Source organism: Diceros bicornis, chromosome 6 (assembly GCF_020826845.1).
Source record: "Diceros bicornis minor isolate mBicDic1 chromosome 6, mDicBic1.mat.cur, whole genome shotgun sequence".
NCBI classification, from domain to species: domain Eukaryota; kingdom Metazoa; phylum Chordata; class Mammalia; order Perissodactyla; family Rhinocerotidae; genus Diceros; species Diceros bicornis.
The window spans coordinates 20,422,497-20,449,255 of record NC_080745.1 but is presented as its reverse complement, the minus strand read 5'-3'; the positions used below and the strand labels follow the sequence as shown (position 1 = coordinate 20,449,255).

Here is a 26,759-nt window from a genome sequence, read left to right as displayed (position 1 = left end):
TCAGTCAGGCCTAGCAGACACTCACCAGCCCAGGCTGAGCATGTTCTTTCCTGCCTTTCCAACTGGGTACATATTATACTGTCTCCTCTGTCCCTTCCATGTACTTCGTCCGTCCGTCCAGTATCCCACCATGCTGCTGCCCAGGCCGCGGCCGTGCCTTCTCCGTCTCCTTATCTCAGCACCAGCTTGAGAGGACACTCTGCTTCGCACTTGCACATTGCTAAGATCAGGAGCATCTTGCAACGTGGACAGTATTCATTCGATGCAGGACTGTTTCTTCTCTTCCTGCAATCTACTGTAAACCTATTCCTGAGGAGTGGCCAGCCCCCAGTCCTTTCTCTCTACCTTGAAAGATGCAGTTCCTCAATTTTTGGTTGTTTCCCCAAGAAAGGGAAAGATCTAGTAACTGCTGCGATGGAGTGTTGATAGGAAAGAAAAGGGCAGCCCTTGCCTGGAGATCTAATGTAACACTTTTGGATTCAAAATGCACATCTTCACCTGGACTGACTCTTTTCTTCTTCCCTCCCTCCTCTTAAACATATTTATTGAGCTCCTACTGTATACAGTGTTGATAGAGGGGGATGAAGGAAAGAGCCAGAATCTCTATCTTCACAGAGTTTACTGCCTATGTAGAGGCAGGCATTGGTCAGACCGTTGTCCATATGCTTTATTGTAAACTGGTGGTAAGTCTGAAGGCTAAAGTCCAGGGGGCAGGAAGGCAGATATCAGAGACCTGATAGCGCGCGCGCGTGTGTGTTGTAAGGGGGGTGCAGGAGGGAGTCAGGAAAGGCTTCTTGGAAGAAGTGATATTTGAGCTAAGATCTGAAGGATGAGAAGGAGTGAGGTAGGCAAAGTTTCTTTGGTAGAATGTGAGTTCTGAAAATTGTGTGAGAGACTTTGCCAGTGGATAGTAAATTATTAATTGCAAGACATAAAATCCCATTCAAATTAGCTTGGGTAAGGGGGGTTTATTATATCACCCCGACATCGAGGGCAGGAAATAAAACTGCACCTCCACCTCTGCACTTCTCTCCCTCCCTCCCTCCCTCTCCCCAGCCTGGTCCCTCCCTCCCTCTCTCTCCCTCCCTTTTCTCCTCCCTCCCTCCCTCATCACATGGGCTCCTGTCAGTGGTGTGATGTCTGGAGCTGGGACTAGAATCCAGGTTTCTGTGTCCTGGTCTGTGATGGCTTTTGAAGACACCAACATCACTCTGTAGCTTCAAAACCACTTCTAACTGATGGATTTCTGCTTTTGGACTTGCACACATATTCAGCTTAAACCAGTCTTGATAGTAGTTATTTTTGAGCCAAGCAAGTCTGTTCCTTATTTGCATGCCTATTGAACAGCGTCTGCCTGACGTAAACATGATACGGACAGTCCTAAAGAGAAACTTGAGGCTGCTGATTTTGCTTTTAGTAAATCTGAGAAGTCTTTGTATAGATCTCACACAGGTCACTTGGGAAGTGTGTGGTTCTGAGAAACTGCGAGTTATAAATGGCCAATGACGTGGACAGCTTTGTGTCTGTCCAGCCTTGGGCAAGGTGGTGTGGCAGATTTTTAACCAGAGCAGACAGCCCACAGCATCCAAGAGTGAGTGTTCCCAAGCAAAAGTGAGTGCTGCTCAGACTCAGGGACCTTTTTGGAGTAAAACTCTTTATAAACATCGTCTCATGTAATCCTCACAAACAGCCTGCAAGGTAGGTGTTGTTGGGTCTGTTTTCAGATGGTGACGCTCAGGCTCACACAGGTTGGTTTTGCCCAAGTTCACGGAGTGCAGAACTGTCAGTGCTCATGGAAACCAGCTCTGACTCCGAGCCCTGCTCTTTCTCTCCTCATGTCCTGTGAGCAGTGGGCGTTCAGGGGGCACTTCAGCCGATGTGTGCATGTCTTAGCCAATCCTCACCCCCTCCCAGAGCCAGGGAAAGTGAGGCGCAGAGAGGTAAAGTACCTCCCTGGAGGCACAGTTGGTAGTTGATTTGTAGTTTGAATCTGGGAATGGCTGCCTCTAAAGTCCAAGCTCTTAAATGTTTGTTAACTTTGGGGCGTGTTCTGCTTCTAGCAGTTAACCAAAAAATATCACGGTTTCCTTCTGGAATGATCCAAAATATACTGCCAGCATGCAGGGAATGGTGCCTTAAATTTCTCTCTGGGTCTTTTCCAGGTTACCCCTCTACCTGGCCTCGCTCTTCATCAGCCTCGTTTTCCTGTTGGTGAATTTAACCTGTGCCCTGTTGGTGAAGACAGGACATTGGGAGAGGAAGGTGATCGTCTCCGTGCGTGTGGCCATTAATGACACACTCTTCGTGCTGTGTGCCATCTCTCTCTCCATCTGTCTCTACAAAATTTCTAAGATGTCCTTAGCCAACATTTACTTGGAGTCTAAGGTAAGGTAGAAATGTGGTCGAGATCCTTCCATTAAACTTGTTGTAAAAATAGTTCCCTGGTTTGCAAACAGAGCTCAACAAAGACCTTTCACACCTGACCTCCTACAAATGATTAGCCATAGTGTGGATGCCAAAACACAGAGGTATGTAGTTCACTGAACTTTGTATGCAAGGAGAGTTCCGTTCCGGGTGGCTCAGGGTGTGTTGGACTGTGCAGAATTACTGTAAGAGAGTTAGGTCTCTGGTTTATACGGACAATAGTTTAACCAAAATTTTAAAGGACTACTGGGATTGATTGTGCTAATAATATTAATACAGCACACATCTAGTGTTCCTGGCACTTTTACAAACACTCTATGTGTATAAACTAAGGTAATCCTCACGACTCTGGGGAGTAGGTATTATCCCCCCTTTATAGATAAGGAAACTGAGGCACACAGAGGGCAGTCGCTTGCCCCAAGTTATGCAGCTAGTAGAGGCAGAACCAAGATTCAGACTCAGCAGTCTGGCTCCGGGGTCTGTCGTCTTCACCACCTCGTCATACTGCTGTGGAGACTCAGGTTCAGACCCCTGAATTGGCTGTGTCCCCGAGATGGTTCTCCTTCACAGTGGAAGCCGCTCCTGGAGTTCAGGACAACACTCCTCTCGTGCTGATTGTTCAGAAATAGAGCCGGACATGGTATGAGAGGGCAGCTCCTGGCCTGTTCTCTTATTTCTCAGCTATGCCTCACACCCTAGAATCTCGATTTTCTCCTCTCCGTTCCCCAGGGTTATAAAGAAGGGCAGATATGATGCCTGGAGCTGTGGCCGAAGTGCCCCCTATCAGCCTGACCCCCAACTCTGCCGTCATTGAGAAGCCTAGTGAAGTGTGGAGGCCAGGGAGCGGATGCCCGGGCCTCTCACTGGCTGTGGGACCCCAGCCCCACCAGTCACTTCACCTCTCGGGGCCTTGGTTTCTCACTTGTACGCTGGCTGAGTGATTTGTGTAGCTCCTCTGCTTCTGTTCAGTGACTGTGTGTCCTGTGGCTTCCCCCATGTCTGCCTTCATTGCCACATGGCCCATCTGGCTATAATATACCTTTGGTCTGAAGATTGTGAGGCAGCTCTGTCTCCCACAGTGTTGTGTCTTCAGCAGTGATCAGTAGATCACAATCTGTGCCTCTAATATCAGAAACACAAAGCCTTTAATCAGGGCATTCTGTGATTTGGCTGAACTCTTACAAAATCCTGCAAATTAGTGTGGCAGAGTAGTTTGTTCATTTATACCTTTTGATGAATTTTGAACTTGATTTTGTCTTAACTTTCTCTGTTATTTGTATTGTCCCCCATATAGGGGCTATCCAAGGCTTTTCAAAACAGAATTGTGGTTTTAACAGGAGAGGTTAAATTTTAGATTGTCAGAATACCATTTAGGTCACCCTAGTGGCAGAGAAGCTAACAATCTATTACTGGCAAAATAAAAAAATATCTTGGATTTAGTTAATGACTTCCAAATGCAAAACTCAAAAATTAATTTCAGTGTTTTGGTTATGTTAACTATCTGTTTCTAGCTAGAGGTCCTTTAACTGATTTTAGAAATTGATGGCTTCATAAATTGGGGCACAAATCACCAATTTCCACATAATTCCAAGCCCTGAATCACATCGGGACTCCAGTACTCCCAGCCTAGAAGATTCTGGGTTTGAGGAAGCTCTCACAGCCCAGAGCCACTGTCAGCAGCACAGCTCTCTCCCGGCCGCCATCCCTATGAGGTTGTCCCCAAGCCAGAGGCCGGGCACTGGGCTCATAAGTCAAGAGGGTCCTGTTGGAGCTGAGCAGAGGCACTCAGAGATTTAACAAAACGAGCCGTCTGACTTGCTTGTTCTTAGAAACCTAGGTCTTAGGCAAATGGCCCATGTTTTAACCCTGTTAAAAGCATCTCCAAATCAAATTGCAGGTTTTGAAGCACCTATTTGAAGATAATTTGTAATTGTAGGAAAGGGGTGTGGAATCAGTTGAGGTTTGGAGTGGGGATTAAGGTCTGAGGGTAGAGGGTCTGACAGACGGTTGGAGGAGACTGCAGTGCCTGAGATCCGAAGGGTGTACAAGGTGCAAACACAGGCTGTGTTCCGGGAGGAGTCTGGTGTCCTGGACCTGGAATGGGTGCACCCCTCATGGCTCTCGCTTTTCCAGGGCTCCTCCGTGTGTCAAGTGACTGCCATCGGTGTGACCGTCATCCTGCTTTACGCCTCCCGAGCCTGCTACAACCTGTTCATCTTATCCTTTTCTCAGAGCAGCAATGTCCACTCCTTTGATTATGACTGGTATAATGTGTCAGACCAGGTCAGTGGGGGCCCGTGAGGCATCACCTGAATGGCGACTTTTTGCTTTGCAGCATCCCATGTGGCAAAAGGGGATAAGCTCCTTGCTTCTGCTGCCAAATAGAGACCTGCCTTCAGCTCTCGTCTTCTGAGAAAACTAGGAGAGAGAGATATATATATGTACACACACACACACACACACACACACACACACACACACTCTCTCTCTCTCTCTCTCTCTCACACTATCACACTTTCCTTTCTACTTTCTGAGGGTCTTGTCAAGCAGTCCTTAATTTTTTTTTTTTTTTGTGAGGAAGATCAGCCCTGTGCTAACATCTGCCAATCCTCCTCTTTTTTTGCTGAGGAAGACTGGCCCTGGGCTAACATCCGTGCCCATCTTCCTCCACTTTATATGGGATGCCGCCACAGCATGGCTTGCCAAGCAGTGCGTCGGTGCGCGCCCGGGATCTGAACTGGTGAACCCCGGGCCACCGCAGTGGAGCGTGTGCGCTTAACTGCTTGCACCACCGGGTCGGCCCCTAATTTTTTTAAAGCACTTCCACGTAAATATAAGATGGTCTTTTTAAAGGGTGAAATTTGCAAAGGTAAAACAAATAGTATTCAGGTTTCAGAAAATACAAAAACTATGAAGTTAATTTTTTTAATGGAGCATGTATACTAACAGCATTTGGGGAAATCTATACAACAGTGACTGAGGATATTCAGGTGTTAGTAAAAGCTTATTTTATCAGTGGTTTCAGTATGATACTCTCTTTTTTTTTAACATATTCTAGAAATTCATAAATTATAAAGCAAATGAACCAAGGTAGTGAAATATCATTTGGCATCCATGTTCACAAAAGCTCAAAATAAAAAAGAATGAGAATGAGTTAGCATTCTCTCATTTGAGAAATATCGATTCTTTGTCTGTGGCCCTGGACAAAGGGCTGGGGATACAAACATGAACAGACTCATTTCTTGCTGTAGGAGTTTATATCCACTGAGGAAAAGAGACACACAGATAAGCCATTACAATAGAGAAATAGAACTTCTGTAATAGGACTCGACTGGATTGAATTGCAAAAGCACCTTAGCTTTTGCTGGAAAAATATTGAATACCTAACTATATACAAATCCTCTTCTTAAATCCCAACAGTGCTCAAAACCTGGACTGAATTAAGACTCTGGAAGAAAGAATAAAACGACCATGTTAAGTTAAACCTGTGAGGACAAGATGAAATTCAGAAGAGGGACATGCACGGTGTTATCATTAGGAAAGATTAAAACAACAATAACCACCCCTAACCCAAACCAATACCATAAATATAGAATGGGAGGAAGTTGGGCAAGGCATTGCTAAAGGCATGCCCTGTTTTGAGAAAATCAATTATATAAAAATCTAAACTTTAAACAATGATAAATTAAAGACTTATTCATAATATGCAAAGGATTTTTTATTATAGTAAAATATACATAAGATTTACTATTTTAACCATTTGTAAGTGTACAGTTCAGTGGCAGTGAGTACATTCATGTTGTTGTGCAACCATCGCCACTGTCCATCTCCAGAACTTTTTCATCTTCTCAAACTGAAACTCTGTACCCATTAAACAACAGAGACTGGGCTTTTAAAAAATTATTATTTAAATTTTTCCTTCAATTAAGAGCTTGTAATATAACAAATTTAAAATATGATCACAGTTTTTAAAATTTTGTTGTTTTTAGAGGGTATTTATCTATGGATATCTAGACCTATGTGTTGCAACCAAAATAATCTAGGAGCAAGCAAGACAAATGGCTACACGTGGTGCACATTATTTGTGTAGAATGGAAAAAGAACAGCATGTTATTGAGACGTTATAGATGGGATATGAGATGCAAAGTTTGAGAGTAATCTTTCTCAAGAGTAGCATGATTAGTTTTGATTACTGTACTTTAAATATGATGTAATAGAGAAGGAAAAAGGATTAAGTGTAGGTCATTGGCCCTTTATGGCTTGATTTTGGTGCATTGTCTTTCTTTGAAATGATGGCCTTACTGATAGAGTCGCCCAAACCGAAGGTGCCTGTTCCTCACACGCCTTCCATCTGCCCTGCAGCATGAGGGAGAACACTATGACAGCAAGTCTATTTAGCCATCTCATCCTGGACTCTGAGAATTTTTTTCTAGACAATATAGCCTGTAAAAAGCTTTGAAGGTTAAAGAATAGGATATAGTTAATGTGAAGAGAAGTTTAAAAATTGACATGTTTATCCTAGGAGTGAGACCAAGGGTAACAGTTGTATGCTGCCCTCAAGGATTTGGGAGGAGGCAACATAACATTCTCATTATTCAATTGTTGAAAAAAAATCAGCTTCAATTTGCGAGACTTAATTTGGAGATAAGGAAGATTTTGGAGAGTGAAGTAATAAAACATCAGAGATTGGCAGTTTCTGTCTTTGAATATTTTGAAGAAGATAATTATCTATCCTGTATGGTTTAAATAACCCCCCATCTGAGGTCTGGACGATTAGTATTATCTGATTTCAACATGCACATTTTAGGGGAAAGGAATTATACCATATTAGAATTAATTTCTGTTCACATTAGAAAGACTCAAATCAAAGTTATTCCCTGTGCCCTCAGTCTAGTGACTCTCCATTTTCTCCCTCTCTTTTCAACAGGCAGATCTGAAGAATCAGCTGGGAGATGCCGGATATGTAGTCTTTGGAGTGGTCCTTTTTGTGTGGGAACTCTTACCTACCACCTTAGTAGTTTACTTCTTCCGAGTTAGAAATCCTACAAAGGACCTTGTAAGTAAACCAGTTTCTGTTTGTAAAAAATGTCTCCTAATTCTAATCACAAAACATATACAGTTAGAATTTTTTCTTAGATTTTCAGTAGAGAGCCTCTTCCATCCTATTGTGGTATAAAAAGTTCCCTTGTCTATTTAATTGAGACTTTCTTTTCTCTTGATTCTCTTTTGAGGGAGGTATGTTTGTCAGTTTACCTTTATTTCATAAAAGAAATGAAATTGCTTCTCAGGCCTTCCTTCTCAGAGCTCGTGATTATGTGTTTTCCCAGTGCAGCAACATCCTCACTAGTATTTGAGCCTTGAATTGCTGTGAACCAAATATATAAGCTTTCCTTTTAGCAAAGGAAAAATAGAGAATAGTAATTCAGGTCTTCACCCCTGTGTTATGCTGGATGGTGATTAGGGAATGGGGTGATAGAGAAATAAAAACATTATTGTGAAGAATGCTAGAGCCACTCCCCCAGTTTGGTCATATTTCCGCTTAGCCAACTTTATATAAATATCTTCATGAGGGCAGGACAGAAAATGCAAAACCTGGTAGAGTGAGGGAGCTCCTGGGAGCCTTGCTGCATAAATTACTCCAGCCACACTAACTAGTGGTGGAATTTTGAATCACGGATCAATGAAACCCATAGAAAAGTATAATGAATGGTTTTTGGCCAATGTGAGCTAAGTGTGGGTGGTAAGGAAAGCATAGATATAATAACCAACCTGTTGTGTTTTATCTTATTTTTTTCTTATTCATCTCTGGGAGTCACTAATGAGCCAGGAATAGAAAAAATTAAAGTGAGACAGGAATGGGGTGGGTGGTGGAGAAGCACACCCTTAGTGATGGGCCCTTGAAAAGAGAACAGCAGTGGGCACAGTTTTCTAGTTCTCGGGATCAGTTTCCTCTCTTTTCATTATTTTTAGCTGCAGAACAGTGGTTCTGCACTTTATCTGACCTTTACTTGCCTTGGGAACACCTGGAGGCTTCTGTAAAGTCAGACCCTAAACACTTCCTCATCCTTGGGAAAGGAACATGTGAAAGGTAGGCAGCAGATCTAGGCTGAGTCCAGTGCCTTGTTTTCCTTCCTTCTCTGAAGACAGACAGCTGAAGTTTTCTGGGAACCTTATTTGACTCAGGAATAAGTGACGGGTCTCTTAAGGGAAGATCTCAGTGCTCGCCGAGGCTTCACTAGGCCCTTGGTGTGCTTTTTCATCACCTCCTGGTTTTCATCTCTAGTGTCGCAGAGGCTTAGCAACTGTACCCCCTCAAACCAAGCCACTCTGAAGGAGCGTATTTATCTGAACCCTAAGGAGTAAAAGCTAATGTTTTATTGTTCAAAGTACTGTTTTATTAAATGAACACAGAATAATATTGATAGTCTGATCTGTACTCTCAGATCTCATTATCCAGGGAAACACGTCATCCTTAACACACTCTGTGTGTATATAGAGCTACTTGGCTATTGTGGTGGAATACATCTACTGTTTGGGGTATTATTTGGAGTAGTTCTCAGACTTTGGTCTCAGGACACTTTACACCAATAAATTATAAAGCATCCCAAAAAGCTTTTGTTTGGAGGGGTGTTTGTGTGTGTGTGAAATTTTTTTAAATAGTCATTTATTAATTCATTAAAAATAATAAACTCATCACTTGTTACCATAAAAAATTGTGAAAAAGAACTGTGCTTTTCAAAACAAAATAAATTAGTGAGAAGAGTACCATTGTTTTAAAACTTCATGACTCTTTTATTTATTTATTTATTTATTTTTTTGTGAGGAAGATCAGCCCTGAGCTAACATCCATGCCAATCCTCCTCTTTTTGCTGAGGAAGACTGGCCCTGAGTTAATATCTATTGCCAATCGTCCTCCTTTTTTTTCCCCCCCTTTTTCTCCCCAAAGCCCCAGTAGATAGTTGTATGTCATAGTTGCACATCCTTCTAGTTGCTGTATGTGGGACGCGGCCTCAGCATGGCCGGAGAAGCAGTGCGTCGGTGCGCGCCCGGGATCTGAACCCGGGCCGCCAGTGGCAGAGCGCGCACACTGAACCGCTAAGCCACGGGGCCGGCCCCTCATGATTCTTTTTAATGTCTGGCTTAATAGAAGATAGCTGGAGTCTCGTATCTGCTTCTGCATTCAGTCTGTTGTGATATATTGTTTTGTTGAAATATATGGAGAAAATCCAGCCTCACAGAGGTAGGTAGTGGCAAAAAAGAGGAGGATTTTAATAGCTTAAAATAATTGTGAAGATTCTTCTTTGGCACTCCACCCAAACTCAACAAGTTGTAGTTTCGTAAAAGTTAGTTGCGATATGGAATCTAAAACCATATCAGTGAACTTTTCATATTGTGTTATATATTAACATCCGTTGGTTTAACTTGCACTTTGAATGGATCTTTTACCCATGCATGGTTTTGTAATGTCATGCACTGGTCATTTGGAAAATATTGGTTTACCAAGTTATGCTGATCTTCCAGATGTTAAGGTTTCGTTACACAATACCAAAAAAAAATCTGATCTCATCAGAAAAATCTTTAAGTATTGGAAACTTGTCAAGCCAAGCTCATGGTAGGGAATACAAGTTTTCCAAAGCTTTAATTTTTGCTTAAAAGCTCAGATTTGATCACTGATAACAAATATTGTCACTTGTTTTCCTTGAAGTGACAGCTCACTTCATTCACTTTTGAGACAATGTCTGCTGAATCTCCACGTCTGAAGAACCATGGTTTGTCTGAGTTGTCAGGTTGCGTGAAAGAGTAGCTACAGCTCAAACAGTTGTACAAGTGCTTTTCCTAAAAACAATCATCTTAGGGCAGAAGTGCTTTATGCATACTTTCCATTTTCTCACACAGAATATTAAAAAGACGGGCTCACAGACTGAGATTTAATTTATAATTTTTACTACTCTGTCAAGGACATTAAGTGAAGATATTTGTTGTCACTGTGATTCTGTGGTGGTGAAGAACAGTCACTACTTGTGCCATGGGTGCCACTGCTTTGATTGGTGGTGACGCAGCCGTACTTTTACTCACCACTGCTTTTGCACCGTCAGTGCAAATGTCAACACAATGGAAAAGGCAAATAACATCTTAATATACTAATTATGAAAATAGTTCTGACCTTGCAGATCCCTGAAAGGATCTCAGGGACCTCCATGGACCACACTGGTGACTGCTCGTCTACAGTAGCATGTTAATGAATTCAAGTGATTCTTTATGTCCTAAACGACATTATCTCCTAATTTAGCGTCAGGGAGGGAATTCAGTATGAAGGATGCATAATCATAAATAGAAAAACATTTTCCCTTTTTTATATTGTACTCATGAGGTAACTCTCATTAGCAGGTAATTTGACTGTCAAATTTGTCTTGGTGAAGAACCAGTGTTGTTCATAAATATCCTTGGGCAAGACTACCAGAGTTAGTGCAGAATTTGGTAACTATAGCTAACAATTATGTAAGTGTTTATATATACTAGGCTTTGATCTAAGTATTTTAAACATATTAAATTCTTTAATCCTCACAATAACCCTGAAAGGTAGAAACTTATACTCATTCTTAGATGAGGAAACTGAGGCTCAAGGTCACATGGCTAGTAGGAGACAGAGCCAGGATTCAAACCAAGGCAGTCAGGTTCCTGAGTCCATGATTTTAATTACTGTGCTACACGGTGGCTTTCTTAGCATAATAAGGTTTGGAGAAGAAACTAAATTCCTGATATGAATGGCTTAATAATAATAATATTATTATCTATAACTTATCTAATTGGAGAAAAAACAGTTTAATATTCTTTTGGGAGGAAGTTTATATTTAACTCATACTCATTGACTTTATGTTTTTAATTAATAAATTTGACAAGTAACATTGTATAAATTTAATGTGTACAGTGTGTTACTTTGATACATTTATATATTGTAATATGATTGCCACTGTAGTGATATTTATCACATTACATAATTATAGAACAATATTTTCTGTGTTTATTATACTGTACATTAGATCTCTATGGCTTATTTACTACTTGTTACAAGTTTGTACGCCTAAACACTCAATCTTATCCTCCCTCTCCCCATCCTCTGGTGACCACCGTTTTACTCTCTGTTCTTTACAGGTTTGATTTTTTTTAGATTCCACATATAAGTGATATCATATAGTACTCATCTTTCTCTATCAGACTTATCTTGCTTAGCATAGTGTGTGCAGATCCATTCATGTTGTTGCAAATGGAAGGATATCCTCCTTTCTCGTGGCTGAGTATATTCCATTGTGTCTATGTACCACATCTTTTTTTATCCATTCATCTGTTGATGGGCATTTGGGTTGTTTCCATATTTTGGCTATTGTGAATAATGCTGCAATAAACATGGGAGTGCATATATCTCATCAAAATCCTGCTTTCATTTCTTTTGGGTATACACCTAGAAGTGAACTGCTGAATCATATGATACATCTATTTTTAATTTTTTGAGGAACCTCCATATTGTTTTCCATAGTGGTTGGACCAATTTACATTCCCACCAACAATGTATAAGCGTTCACTTTTCACCACATCCTTACCTGCACTTGTTGTCTCGTCTTTGATGATAGCCACTCTAATAGGTCTGAGGTGGTAGATAGCTCACTGTGGTTTTGATTTGTGTTTCCATGATGATTAGTGATGTTGAGCATCTTTTCATGTGCCTATTGGCCATTTTGATATCTTCTTTGGAAAAATATCGATTTAGTTCTTCTGCCTATTTTTTAATAGGTTTATTTTTTTGTTAAGTTATATGACTTCTTTATATATTTCAGACATTAACCCCTTATCCAATATATGGTTTGCAAAAATTTTCTCCCTTTCTGTAGATTGTCTTTTCATTCTGTTAACTGTTTCTTTTGCTGTACAGAAGCTTTTGAGTTTGATGTAGTCCCATTTGTTGATTTTTGCTTTTGTTGTTTGTGCTTTTGGCATCGTGTCCAAAAAATCATTGCCAAGATCAGTATCAGTGAGCTTCTTCCCTACCTTTTCTTCTAAAAGTTTTATGGTATCAGGTCTTACATTTAAGTCTTTGATCCATTTCGAGTTAATTTCTGTGAGTGGTGTGAGATATGGGTTCAATTTCATTGTTCTGCATATGTTTCTCCAGTGTTCCCAGCACCATTTGTTGAAGAGACTGTCCTTTCCTCATTGGGTGTTCTTGGCTCCCATGTTGAATATTAGTTGACTATATTTTCTAGAATTTAATTCTGGGCACTCTATTCTGTTACATTGGTCTGTGTGTCTGTTTTTGTGCCAGTACCGTACTGGTTTTATTACTATGGCTTTGTAGTATAGTTTGAAATCAGGAAGCGTGATACCTCCGGTTTTGTTGTTTTTTCTTAGGATTGCTTTGGCTATTCGGGGTCTTTTGTGGTTCCACACAAATTTTAGGATTGGTTCTTCTATTTCTGTGAAGAATGCCTTTGGCAATTTGATGCAGATTGCATTGAATCTGTAGATGGCTTTGGGTAGTATGGCCATTTTAACAATATTAATTCTTACCCATGAACGCGGGATGTCCTTCCATTTGTTTGTGTCTTCTTTGATTTCTTTCAAAGTCTTATAGTTTTCATTGTACAGATCTTTCACTTCCTTGGTTAAATTTATTCCTTAATATTTTATTGTTTTTAATGCAATTGTGAATGGGATAGTTTTATTTCTTTTTCAGATGCCTTGTCATTAGTGTAAAGGAATGCAAGTGATTTCTGTATGTTGCTTTTGTATCCTGTGACTTTACTGAAATCATTGATTAATTCCAACAGTTTTTTTGATTGACTCTTTGGGATTTCTGCATATGAAATCATATTATCAGCAAACAGTGATAATTTTACTTCTTCCTTTCTGGTTTAGATGCATTTTATTTCTTTGTCTTGCCTAATTGTTCTAGCTAGGACTTCTGGTACTGTACAGTCATGTGTCGCCTAACGAGGGGGATACATTCTGAGAAATGTGTTGTTAGACAATTTCGTCATTGTGAGAACATCATAGAATGTACTTACACAAACCTAGATGGTATAGCCTACTCTAGGCTATACGGTACACACCTAGGCTATATGGTACTAATCTTATTGGACCACGGTCATATATGTGGTCTGTCGTTGACTGAAACATCGTTATCGGGTGCATGACTGTATTGATTAGGAGTGGTGCAAGTGGGCTTCCTTGTCTTGTTCCTGATCTTAGAGGAAATGCTTTCAGTTTTTCTCCATTGAGTATAATGTTAGCTGTGGGTTTATCGTATATGGCCTTTATTATGTTGAGGTATGTTCCTTATATACCCAATCTGTTAAGGGTTTTTATCATGAAAGGATGTTGTATTTTGTCAAATGCTTTTTCTGCGTCTATTGAGATGATCATGTGATTTTTATCTTTCCTTTTTTTGATGTGATATATTACATTTGTTGATGTGATGTATTACATTTATGTATTATGTTACATGTATTTATTTGCATATGTTGAACCATCCTTGTATTCCAGGGATAAATCCCACTTGATCATGGTGTATAATGCTTTTAATGTATTGTTGAATTTGGTTTGCTAATATTTTGTTGAGAATTTTTGTGTCTATATTCATCAGGGATATTGGCCTATAGTTTTCTTGTGGTATCCATATCTGGTTTTGTTATCGACGTAATGCTGGTTTTGCAGAATGAGTTTAAGAAGCATTCCCTCCTCCTCCATATTTTGGAAGAGTTTAAAGAGGATTGGTATTAATTCTTCTTTAAATGCTTGGTAGAACTCTCTAGTGAGGCCATCTGGTCCTGGAGTTGTCTGTTTTGGGAGTTTTTTGATTACTGATTCAATCTCTACTCATTGGTCTGTTCAGATTTTCTGTTTCTTCCTGATTCAGTCTTGATAGGTTGTGTTTGTCTAGAAATGTATCCATTTCTTCCAGGTTATGTAATTTGTCAGCATATAATTGTTCATAGTAGTCTCTTATGATTCTGTGTATTTCTGTACTGCCAGCTGTACTGTGTCCTCTTCCATTTCTAATTTTATTTATTTGAGTCTTATGTCTTTTTTTCTTAGTCTAGCCAAAAGTTTGTCAATTTTATCTTTTTGAAGAACCAGCTCTTAGTTTCATTGATCCTTTCTATTGTTTTTCTGGTCTCTATTTCATTTATTTCTGCTCTGATCTATATTATTTCCTTCCTTCTGTTAACTTTGGGCTTAATTTGTTCTTTTTCTAGTTCCTTAAGGTGTAAAGTTAGGTTGTTTATTTGAGATCTTTCTAATTTCTTAATATATGCATTTATTGCTATAAACTTTGCTCTCAGAACTGCTTTTGCTGCATCCCACAAGATTTGATATATTTCCATTTTCGTTTGTTTTGAGATAATTTTTTATTTCCCTTTTGATTTCTTCTTTGACCCATTGGTTGTTTAGAAGTTTGTTGTTTATTTTCCACATATTTGTAGATCTCGCTTTCCTCTTGTTGATTACTAGTTTCATACCATTGTGGTCAGAAAAGATAGTTGGTATGATTTCAGTCTTCTTAAATTTGCTAAGATTTGTTTTGTAGCCTGTCATTTGATCTGTCCTGAAGAATGTTCCAGGTGCACTGGAGAAGAATGTATATTCTGCTACTGTTGGATGAAATGTTCTGTATGTCTGTTAAGTCCATTTGTTCTAAAGTGTGGTTCAATTCCAATGTTTCCTTGTTGATTTTCCATCTAGACAATCTAGCCATTGCTCATAGTGGGGTGTTGAAGTCTTCTACAATTATTGTATTGTTGTCTATTTCTCCTCTAAGATCTGTCAGTATTTGCTTAATGTATTTCTGTGCTCGGGTGTTGGGAGCATATATATTTACAGTTGTTGTATCTTCTTGTTGTATTGACTCCTGTATCATTATATAATGACCTTCTTTGTCTCTTCTTACCCTTTTTGGCTTGAAGTCTATTTTGTCTGATGTAACTGTGGCTACACCTGCCTTCTTTTGGTTTCTGTTTGCTTGGAATATCATCCTCCATTGTTTCACTTTGAGCCCATATTTGTCTTTAGAGCTGAAACGAGTCTCCTATAGGCAACGCATAGTTGGGTCTTGTTTTTTTTAATCCATACAGCCATTCTGTGCCTTTTGATTGTTGAGTTCAATCCATTTACATTTGGGGTGATTATTGATATGTAAGGATTTGCTTCTGCCATTTTATCTTTTGCCTTCTGGTGATTTTGTCTCTAAATTGTTGCTTTTTTCTTTGGTTTTTCTCTACCTTTGTAAGTAGGTCGTTTTCCATGGTGATGTGCTCAGTCTTCCTTTTTTTTTTATGTTTTGTGTCTCTGCTCTAGATTTTTGCTTTGTGGTTACCATGAGGTTTACATAAAAATCTCATAGATAAAATAGTCCTTTTTCTGCTAATAGCAGTTTATCTTCATTGACCCAAAAAGGTTTCACCCTTTTACCCTTCCCCTTTTATATTTTTGATGTCACAAATTATCTCTTTTTATGCTGTAATTTTGTTACCAAGTTGTAGTAGCTATAGTTATATTTAATGCTTTTTTCCTTTAACCTTTTGTGTTATTATTGTTTAATATACTATTCTAAAAAAGAGTTACAGTTTTCTAATTCTGTTTGTCACCTTTATCAGAGTTTTGTATACTTTCATCTTTTTCTTTCAGTTTGACAAGATCCTTTCAATGTTTCTTATAAGCCAGGTGTAGTGGTGGTGAACTCCCTAAGCTTTTGTCTGTCTGGGAAAGCCTTTATTTCCCCTTCATATCTGAAGGATAACTTTGCTGGATAGAGTATTCTTGGCTGGCAGTTTTTATCTTTCAATACTTTGAATATGTCATTCTACCCTTTCTTGGCCTATAGAGTGTCTGCTGAGAAATCTGCTAATAACCTAATGGGGGGTTCCTTTGTAGGTTACTGTCTTTTTTTTTCTCACCTGGCTGCCTTTAAAATTCTTTATCATTGACTTTTGACAGTTTTAATATACAGTCATGTGCTGCATAATGATGTTTCGGTCAACGACAGACTGCATATACAATGGTGGGCCCTTGAGGTTAGTACCATATAGCTTAGGTGTGTAGTAGGCTATACCATCTAGGTTTGTGTAAGTACACTCTATGATCTTCACGCAATGACAAAATCACCTAACAAAAGCATTTCTCAGAAGGTTTCCCCATCGTTAAGCAATGCATGACTATAATGTGTCTTCAAGAAGGTCTTTTTGCATTGAGATAATAAGGTGTTCTCTTGGCTTCATAGACTTGTATATCCAGTTCCTTCCCCAAGTTTGGGAAGTTCTCAGCTATTATTTCTTTAAATAAGCTCTCTGCTCCCTTCTCCTTCTCTTTTCCTTCTGGTATACCCATTTATCTGATGTTGGCTCTTCTGATGGAGTCTGAGAGTTCTTGTAGGGTTTCTTCACTTTTTAAAATCTCTCTCCTCTTCCACCTGAATCATTTCTGTTTCCTATCCTCACAGTTGCGTTGTCTCTTTTCCATCTGATTGGCTCTATTTCTAATGCTTTCTAATGCATTCTTCATCTCATTTATTGAGTTCTTTGGCTCCAGAATTTCTGTTTGGTTCATTTTTAGAATTTCAGTCTCTTTGGTAGAGTACTCCTATTCATTAATTTGATCCCAGAGATCACTGTATTGCCTTTCTTGAGTTTTCTTGCAGCTCACTGAATTTCTTCATAACAGCTATTTTGAATTCTTTATCAGTTAAACCACAATATTCCATGTGTTTGGGTTTAGTTGCTGGAAACTGTCATTTTCTTTTTGTGATACCATATTACCGTGATTTTTCATAGCATTTGATGAAAAGTGCCTCTGCCATGGCATTTGAAGTAGCAACACCTCTCTCATTTAGGTAAGGCTTGTTTACTCTGATTTTAACAATTCAACAGATTGGTAATTAGGAGCCTTCCTCTTGTGTTCCAGAAGGTGGTGGTATAGCACAAGTTTTTGGATTTTCTTAACCAGAGCTGACTTGCCACTAAGGTTGGGATCATGTGCATTAAAAAAAAAAAAAAGCTGGAGGAGAAACAAAAAAAGGGGGTGGCGGCAGAGTAGGGGAATGTGTGTGTTTAGTACCTGGGGCTTTGGGTTTGCCTATGTCCCGGTAAGAGAATCCTCAAATGTGAGGGGATCCCAGAGGTCCATGGGCAGATATCTTGCCAGAATTCTGAGGCAGACAGCAAGAAATGCCTTTCTTCGGCTCTCTGTTGGCCTTCTTCTCTTTCCTTTCCTTCCCTCTAGTCACTGCCTCTCTCCTCAGAGAGAGCAGTGGGTCCCTCCACCTGCAGCACATGGAGCTGCGCAGACCCCTACTCACCATCATCACCGCTGGCCTGGTACCGCCCTCCGCTGCCGCCTCCCCCACCAGTCCCCTGGCTCTGCAGCCTCCTTCGAGGTCTGGTACACCCACTTCTGGATGTACAGATGGATGGATCTTTTGGGTGTCCTGGTGTGCTGTGCAGAGGCACTTCTGTTCAGTTATGGATGTCCAATTAGTTGTAAATTGAAGGGGAGAGAAAAAAGGAATGACTTACGGCACCATGGTGCCGATGTCACTCACTCATTGACTTTAAAAGAGCAGACTGGGGCCGGCCCAGTGACACAAGTGGTTGAGTGCTCTCGCTTTGCTGCGGCAGCCCGGGGTTCGCTGGTTCGGATCCCGGGTGCTCACCAACGCACTGCTTGGCAAGCCATGCTGTGGTGGCGTACCATATAAAGTGGAGGAAGATTGGCACGGATGTTAGCCCAGGGCCAGTCTTCCTCAGAAAAAAAAGAGGAGGACTGGCAGATGTTAGCACAGGGCTGATCTCCTCACCCAAAAAAAAAAAAAAAGCAGACTGCTGGTGGGGCATTTCTTTAAAATGTTATTTACCATTTGTATCCATAATTCAGTCAGTACAAACAAGCCTCTACACTTGGCATCATTAGAGCCAATGTAACGGTGTAGCTCTTTGCGATCCACACCAGAATCCTGAAGGGTACTTGGTGTAAGTACCAATTCTTAGGCCATGTTTTGGACCCAGATCAAATCTCTGGGGTAGGTTCTGGGAATCTAGCACCCCCAAGTGATTTGAATGCACTGTAAAGTTTGAGAATCTCTCTCCATATCATATATTTTTTTGTTTAAACAGTTTTATTGAGATATAATTCCCATGCCATACAATTCACCCATTTCGTGTGTACAGTTTAATGGTTTTTGGTATATTGTGATACATGCAACCATCACCACAGTTTTTAGAACACTTTCATCACCTCAGAAAGGAACCTCATACCCTTTATCTATCACTCCCCATCCTCCCCCTCCCTCCCTGGCCCCCAAGCAACTACTAATCTACTTTCTGTATCTATAGATTTCCCTATTCTGGACTTTCATATCAATGAGATCATATGTGGTTTTCTGTGACTGGCTTCTTTCACTTAACATGTTTTCAAGGTTTATCCATGTTGTAGGATGTATACTTCATTCGTTTTTATGGCCAAATAATTCATTGTATGGATATGCCACATGTTGTTTATCTGTTCATCCATTGATGGATATTTGAGTTGTTCCATCTTTTGGCTGTTATGAATAATGCTGCCATAAACATTCATGTACTAGTTTCCATGCAAACATATATATCTTTATTTCTCTTGGGTCTACGTCTGGGAGTGCAATTGCTGGGTCATATGGTAACTCTATGTTTAACTTTTTGACTGTTTTGCAGAAAAGGGGTACTATTTTATATTCCCAACAGTAGTACATGAAGGTTCTGGTTCCTTCACATCCTCCCCAGCACTTGTTATTATCTGACTTTTTAATTGTAGATATCCTGATGGGTGTGAAATGGTATCTCATTGGCTTTTGAGTTGCATTTCCCTGATGACTCATGATGTTGAACATCTTTTCATGTGCTTATTGGCCATTTGTGTATCTTCTTTGGAGAAATGTCTATTCAGATCTTTTGCCCATTTTAAAATTGGATTATTTGTCTTTTTATTATTGAGTTGGAAGTATTTTTTATGTATTTTAGATATGTCTTGTCAAATATACGATTTGCAAATATTTTCTCCCATTCTGTGACTGTCTTTTAACTTTCTTGATGGTATCCTTTGAAGCACAAAAGTTTTTAATTTTGATGAAGTCCAGTTTATCTGTTTTTTCTTTTGTTGCTCATGCTTTTGGTGTCATATCTAAGAATCCTTTGCCAAATTCCAGGTCATGAAGATTTGCCCTTGTATTTTCTTCTAAGAGTTTATAGCTTTCACTCTTACATTTAGGTCTTTGATCCATTTTGAGTTACTTTTTGTATATGATGTCAGGTAAGGGTCTAACTTCATTCTTTTGCATAGACATTCTTGCTACAAATAGTAAATTTTAATACCTTGTATAAGTTCCACTTTGCTTTCTATATTTGGCTAGATTAGTCTTAGAAAAGCAGGAATTCATACATAGGTACCCATCATATAACAACCTTGTTTAATACTCTATTGAATAACTTTTAAGTAGACCACTAATGATATGTACAAGGATGTTGGATTTTATGCCAGATTTGGTTTGCAATATAATACAGTTCTGATCTTTTGCTTACTTGAAACTAGTCATTTGAAGTTTTTTGAGAGGTAAACTCAGCTTGGGGACAGAAACAGGATGAAATGATTATAGAGGCAGGATAAGAAACCCTCTCAAAATTGTCTCATCATTATTATTTCATTATTGTAATTTTTTGTGAATGCTCACATTATTGTTTGGGTTTATATCTAATTTGGGACTATCTACTCTAGTTTGGCTTTTGGTTATTGTTTGGCTTTTTGATAAGAGATTAAAACAATGATAATTCATTGTTGTAAACAGGACTCTGAAAGAAAATTTTGTCCATACTGATGAAAGAAAAAGTTAATCTCTCTTAAATATAAAAGCAACTGAAGTGAACACTCCAGCTGAACAGGTACATCCTCCATCCAGATGAATAGAACATCCTTAGTCTCCTGCAAGAAACATATCTGATTTATCTTTGTCTAGTGCAAGGCACAGTGTCTGAAAGTATGCTAACAGTTAACTGTCTTCTTAGACCAACCCTGGAATGGTCCCCAGCCATGGATTCAGTCCCAGATCTTATTTCTTTGACAACCCTCGAAGATATGACAGTGATGATGACCTCGCCTGGAACATTGCCCCTCAGGGACTTCAGGGAAGGTAAGACCCCAGTTCGTGTTAGAGAGGCATGGTTAGGAGGGGCAGGGCTGCACCACTGTCCACTGAAATGGGCTCAAACTAAAAGAAAATTCCTCTGTAAAAACTCTGGATCTGGAGGTAGAGTGAGGCAGATAGGAAGAGGAGGGGAAGCACCTGAGTACGTGAAACCAACTGCAACCAGAGCAGAGACCCTCTCCCAGGATTATGCGATTTGTTTACCTCTGCCACAGGCATGGTCTGCAGACAGGAGGAGTGGAAAGCTATTCCCCTTTCCTCAGCCTGCTGATGCTTTAGCCACACTCGACTGCCCAAGGGCCGTCATGTCCCCTCTTTCAGCCTGTGGATCTGGGACTTCAAGACCAGCAAGGGCAAGAGGAGCACAAAGGGCTGACCTAGTGCTTGCGAGCCCCTCTTCTCTCTGCTTGTCCTCCCAGGACCCTGTACTGTTCCTGTGAAAGAGAAGCTTCAGGCTGTGTTTCTTAGAAATGAAAGCTTATCTTACACAATCCTTGTGAATTTAAAGACCTATCATTAACATTTTAATGTAAACTTTATTTTTTCCTCTGGGATGAAAGGATAAAAGAAGATATGCTTGCCTTTCTGCTCCTTATCACTGACAATAAATGTCCATACAAAACAGGAGAACTGAGAAAAAGCTGGGAGAATACGTTGCTTTCTCAGTGGTTCAGAGAGCAGAGAAATTCTGGTCAGATAGAATAAAAGATGGTGTTTGGGAAAAAAGAGGAAAGTAGACCAATCCACCAGGCCAGCAGATGTAAAGAACATAGCTAATCTGGAAGTTAGCCAAAAAAACAAGAAGGCCTTCCGAAGTCAAAGGTTGTCCTAACCCTCTTCCCTAAAACTGTTCTCTTATTCAGTTACCCCTTTGCATTTTCTACCAGCAATGCCTGTCCCTTCGTACCCTGCTGGAGCAGCCCTAACCCCTCACCTGCCAGAAGTGACATAGAGCCAAGGGAGTCCTCACCACCTATGTGGAAGACTACATAGAGGAAAATAATAATAATAAAAACATACGTTATTGAGTGCTAACTATATGTTAAGATACTGTTCTAAGCACTTTACAGGTATTAACTCACAGAAACCCAACGAGGTAGTTACTAGTAATACTCCCATTCTACAGATGATAAAATTGAGGCACAGAAGTTACTTGCCCAAAGACACACAGGTGGCGAGCTATACTTTAGGATTCAAATACAATTTGTAGCTAAAACTTTTTGTCATACCTAGTGATTGCTTTATAGTTCTAGCAGTACTACACTTCTGGGCTCTATAGAGTTCAGTAGACTTTTGTGGGCAGACTTCTAGCCACTGTGCATAGCACTGTTTTGTGGGAAAATGGGCTTAAAGAAGCTATTTTAAAAAACTTTGGGACTGTCTATAGTTTATACATAATCCCAGTTCTTTCTACCTAAAATAGATATGTCATCAATAGTAAGTATAATGTTTTAAGTGACTGAAATATCTTTTTCTTTTTAAGTTTTGCTCCAGACTACTATGATTGGGGACAACAAACTAACAGCTTCCTGGCACAAGTAGGAACTTTACAACCAGACTCAATTTCGGATCCTGACAAACCAAGCCATGGGTAGCATCGTTGGAGTTTTATGGAAGATTCATCAGTTGAAAAGCTTCAGAAAGACTAACTTAATGACAGCGGAATTTTTAGGGCACTTTTCCTTAAGAAATAGGACTTGATTTTTATTTGTTACAGGTCTCTAATGGCTCCGTAGGACTAAGCAATAATTTAGATTGATAAAACCTTATTTTAGTACTAAAACGTGAGCCTGGCTGCCTATTTCAGTGGGTGTAATTTAACTTTAAAAAAATCTGTACTTTTATAAAGATGTATTTTATATAACTTAAATAATAATGCTAAAATATCCTCGGGTTTTTTGAGAATGTTATTGCAATATATGTTGTAGTTTGCACAGACTTTTATGCATAATTCAGTATACAGTATATGGTCTGATGGTTTTTTAAGGCTTTTGGACTAAAGTATTCCTCAAATCCTTACCTCTTCAGGTCCCTCAGAGTCTGAGCTCCACGCTGGTAGACTCTAAATACAATTGACATCTCGAAACTGCAATTGCAACTCCAGTGTTGAGTTATAATGGAGCAGAATCTCAACAGACTAAGGTAATTGGCTCCTTAGAGTTTGTTTAAGGCCTAAATGGTTGGTCTCTCAAAGAATCTCCTAAATTTTGCCAACAGTTCAACACATGTCAGTGAAAAGTTGATAATGTTAAAAACATTGATAGAGTTGACTTACATTATTAAACCTCCTCTGCTATATTTAGAGATTTTGCATAGTTTTTCAGCCCAATGAAATCTAATATCCATTACCTCAGGACTTCAGCAAGACTGCACCTTTCCCAACTCACTGCATATTCATTACATTCAAGGAACAAACAAGAGGTTCTCAAAAGGGGATTAATAATAAATACCCCTGGCCCTTGAGCCAAAAGACCATGTGGAATCCTAACAGTTTTCCTGTTACTTCCAACCATATTTAAAATAATGCCCCTTTATTTTTTTTTATTTATTTATATTTTGTGTGTGAGGAAGATCAGCCCTGAGCTAACATCCATGCTAATCCTCCTCTTTTTGCTGAGGAAGACTGGCTCTGTGCTAACATCCATTGCCAATCCTCCTCCTGTTTTTTCTTCCCCCAAAGCCCCAGTAGATAGTTGTATGTCACAGTTGCACATGCTTCTAGTTGCTGTATGTGGGACGCGGCCTCAGCATGGCCGGAGAAGCGGTGCATCAGTGCAGGCCCGGGATCCGAACCCGGGCCGCCAGTAGCAGAGCGCGCGCACTTAACCGCTAAGCCACGGGGCTGGCCCTGCCCCCTTTATTTTTAAATAGCTCTGTAAGCAGCCTCCTGGAAGCTGCATGTTTAAAATGGGAATAGCATTGCAATATTTAGTAACATGATTCCTGTCTCTTAGCCATGTAAAAGGGCATGTTCCAGACGATTGTTCAAAAGTCATCTTTCATTTAGGTGAAACACATGTCAAGAAATACTAGCTCCCCAACTGTGCTATTCTAAAACTTCCAAGATACAGATATATATTCTGCAATTATAAAACTGCCTCTAATAGGAGACTATGGTACATGGCTCTGTGAGGGAGGTTAAATGCTCTGATTTTCTACAAAACAGAGATAAGGTACTAGAGTAAGTACTGTTACGTGAGAGAAAGTATTTTGCTCTGCCTAGGAAATCTCACATCTTGGGACAGAGGGAGGGGCAGATGAAAAGGAACTTATATTAATAAGTTCTCTACATGATGAAAGGCATTTCACATGTCTCCTACTTCCCATTTTGGTCTTCAGGAATAATTGATCTCTGGGCATGGATTTCACAGAGATCAAGTCTACTTCTCTTACCTTGATGGTATTTAAAATTGGGATCTCAAGTTTTAAATGGGTCATGATTGGGTTTTTCATTTGTATAGGACACCTTTACCCTGCATAATCTCACATAAACACATTCTTGCCTGTCAGTATATGGAAGAATTTGGGTCACGTATCATTTAAAATAGTTACTATCAGGGAAAATTCTACACGGAAGCAAAATTTGCACTGATTATTCACGTTGCCTTAAAAGAATTATAATAAAGTTGTTATTCTAAATAGCTTTCAGAACACGCTACTTGTCACATTGTCTTTGTTACTAATACTTAGAAGAACTTAAAGGCAGACTCAGCATATGCTTAAAACTCTTTTAAATCGTGCTTTCAGCAAGTACGGTAATTCTTCAATATTAGGTCAGTCAAGGGTAGATATATTTTTTAAAAAACAGTGATAAAAATATCACTAAAATCATGCAATTATTATACTCATCCTATGATGTATAAACACTTTATTATTCTGTTAGTACTGGCAGGAAAATTGAAATACCCAGCATTAACTGATAAAAGCCATAATCTATTTTTATGATAAAGTTGCTAGTATTTATTTGAACCATTATTTTTTATTGGAAAGAATAAAAATGTTCTAAGTGCCTATTTTTCACTTCTTCCCCCCTTTTAAAAGTAATCCTAAAGCACAAGTGTCGTAAACACATCTAGAATATGAAAAACTATAATTGTATCAAACTATCTTTCTCTCATAGTAAACGATCATGTACACCCTGTGAAATGTTGCAGGTACGGTATGGAAAGGAAAATTAAAATTCCCTTTAGCTCCCAAATTTACTTGTGCTGCTAAGTACACTAACAAAGCTACTCTTTTTGTGAAATATTAAAGGCTAAGAGAAGGCAAGGAATGGTGATTACTGGTTCTAAAATACCCAAACGTCCTTTTATTTTAAGGCAACATGATGAAATTAACACCCTGATAATTTGAAAGTTAAAAATGTATGGGGAAGAGGCAACATCACTGAAAATTTTGTACCATCATTTATCTAAGCCCAATTCAACACTAAAAGGCTGCCTGTGAATGTTTCTGTGTTTCTGTTGAAAATACACAAAATAGGTGTCCACTTCTGCAGTTATTTGTCTAAGAATTCCAACTGATTTGTGTAGATGTCTTTCATTGGCTCTTTTTCCTTTTTACAATTAACCCATTTAATTGAGCTGATGATTAAAACATCCAGAGTGTGTTACACACAGAGCTGTGGACTGTAAGAAGTTTTGATTCTTACAATATACACATCAAGCACATTTAGTTACGCCAATTCTTTCTTGAATATATCAGGCACGTTGTTAATAACTATGCTTATTACCACGTTTAGCTGCTTAGATCAGGCACACTTGCTTGTGCATCCCCAAATTTCTTCTTTTACCAAAATCCAAGAGAACTGCTCTTTGTTGGGCTTGAATACTTAACCCCTTTTAAGAGGAAAGGAATACGCAATAGTACACCCTAGAACGTGAGAAGTACTTTAAGAAAAAGCTTCTCATTTATATTTACATAGTGGATATTACTAGAATATTGCTTTTATTTTTTTAACAATAAAGGTAATCTTACATTAGAACTAAATGGATCTTAATATTTGAAACTTTATCAAGATTTCCCACTAAAAAACTTTGTTAAAAAAATACTTTGCTTTCACTTTAGATTACTGCATGATAAAATATAGACTAGTATAGGTCTGGTAAAAGACATATCTAATATATGTTTCCATTTTTTATCCCATGTTAAGTGAGAACTTTATTAATTAAAAACATTTCTAACTGTGCATAATGCTACTTAAGACTTCTCAAGGTCCAGATGGAGAAGCAATTGGAAAAGATCAGGCTGAAATAGTGGAATTCTCACAAAGACTATAAATAAACTGATTAAAGTGAGGAAACATTTATTTAAAGAGGGACAATGAAGATAAGGGAATGGAATTCAGTCAATGTCTGTTGAGTGCCTATTATGTACCAGACACTGGGCTAGATACTAGTCATGTGTCTGTGGGTTCAGAGCAACACCCTTATACTAGCCCTACTCTTGGCCCTTAGCAGGGATTTATGAAGAGCCCTTGCACCAAAGGGTCAAAATACCTTGAAGTCTGCAAATGTGTCTGCCCCCAACCTAGATCTCTGTGTTGATTCCCGTATCTGTTGCCTAGCTCCTCTGGCCTGGGCACTGATGGTGGGTTCATTCAGTGTGAGGTTCTGAGATTGGCTGCCCAGGTCATCAAGTAGGGGTTCAAAGTCCTCAGATCCAAATCCAGTGACTCAGCAGCTCCTAATGGTATCTACCTGGTTCCTCCAAAGCTGGCTTCCTTATCTCTTTTCTTTGACCTGTGGCCGGGACCTATCCTCTGTTTTCCCAGAAACTGAGGATACCTTGCCAACATTAGTTCTTCGGCCTCCAAACCTGGTCTGCTCTTTTTGACCCTGGCTGCCCTACCACTCAGAATATTAGACTCTTCATCTCCAGAATGGATCTTCTGCCTCCAAACTTTAGCCTAGTCAGAACTGGAGATCAGATGCCTGCTCTCTTCAGCTAGATCTGTGACCTATTTCTCTTTAGCCTATCTGAGCCACAAAATCCCTCCCTTTCTCTACTGATCCCTGTCAGTATGACCTTTCTTGACTCTGAACCTGAATTTCCCATGAACCTTGCTAACCTATAACAGTCTCTCCAGTCTCTTTGCAGTCCCAAGTCATGGTGCTCC

The 26,759-nt window shown here is 39.5% G+C and overlaps 1 protein-coding gene across 1 annotated transcript in view; it reads left to right on the top strand.

Moving 5' to 3' along the window:
• Positions 1 to 22,535, top strand: part of GPR137B (G protein-coupled receptor 137B) — a 50,428-nt gene extending 27,893 nt beyond the window's left edge. Inside the window, exons 3-7 of the mRNA XM_058542976.1 lie at positions 2,163 to 2,385; positions 4,558 to 4,707; positions 7,352 to 7,480; positions 20,502 to 20,626; positions 22,125 to 22,535. Of these exons, the coding sequence (XP_058398959.1) occupies positions 2,163 to 2,385; positions 4,558 to 4,707; positions 7,352 to 7,480; positions 20,502 to 20,626; positions 22,125 to 22,236 (739 nt within the window). The 3' untranslated portion in view covers positions 22,237 to 22,535. The remainder of the gene's footprint in view (positions 1 to 2,162; positions 2,386 to 4,557; positions 4,708 to 7,351; positions 7,481 to 20,501; positions 20,627 to 22,124) is intronic.
• The last annotated feature ends 4,224 nt before the right edge of the window (positions 22,536 to 26,759 follow it).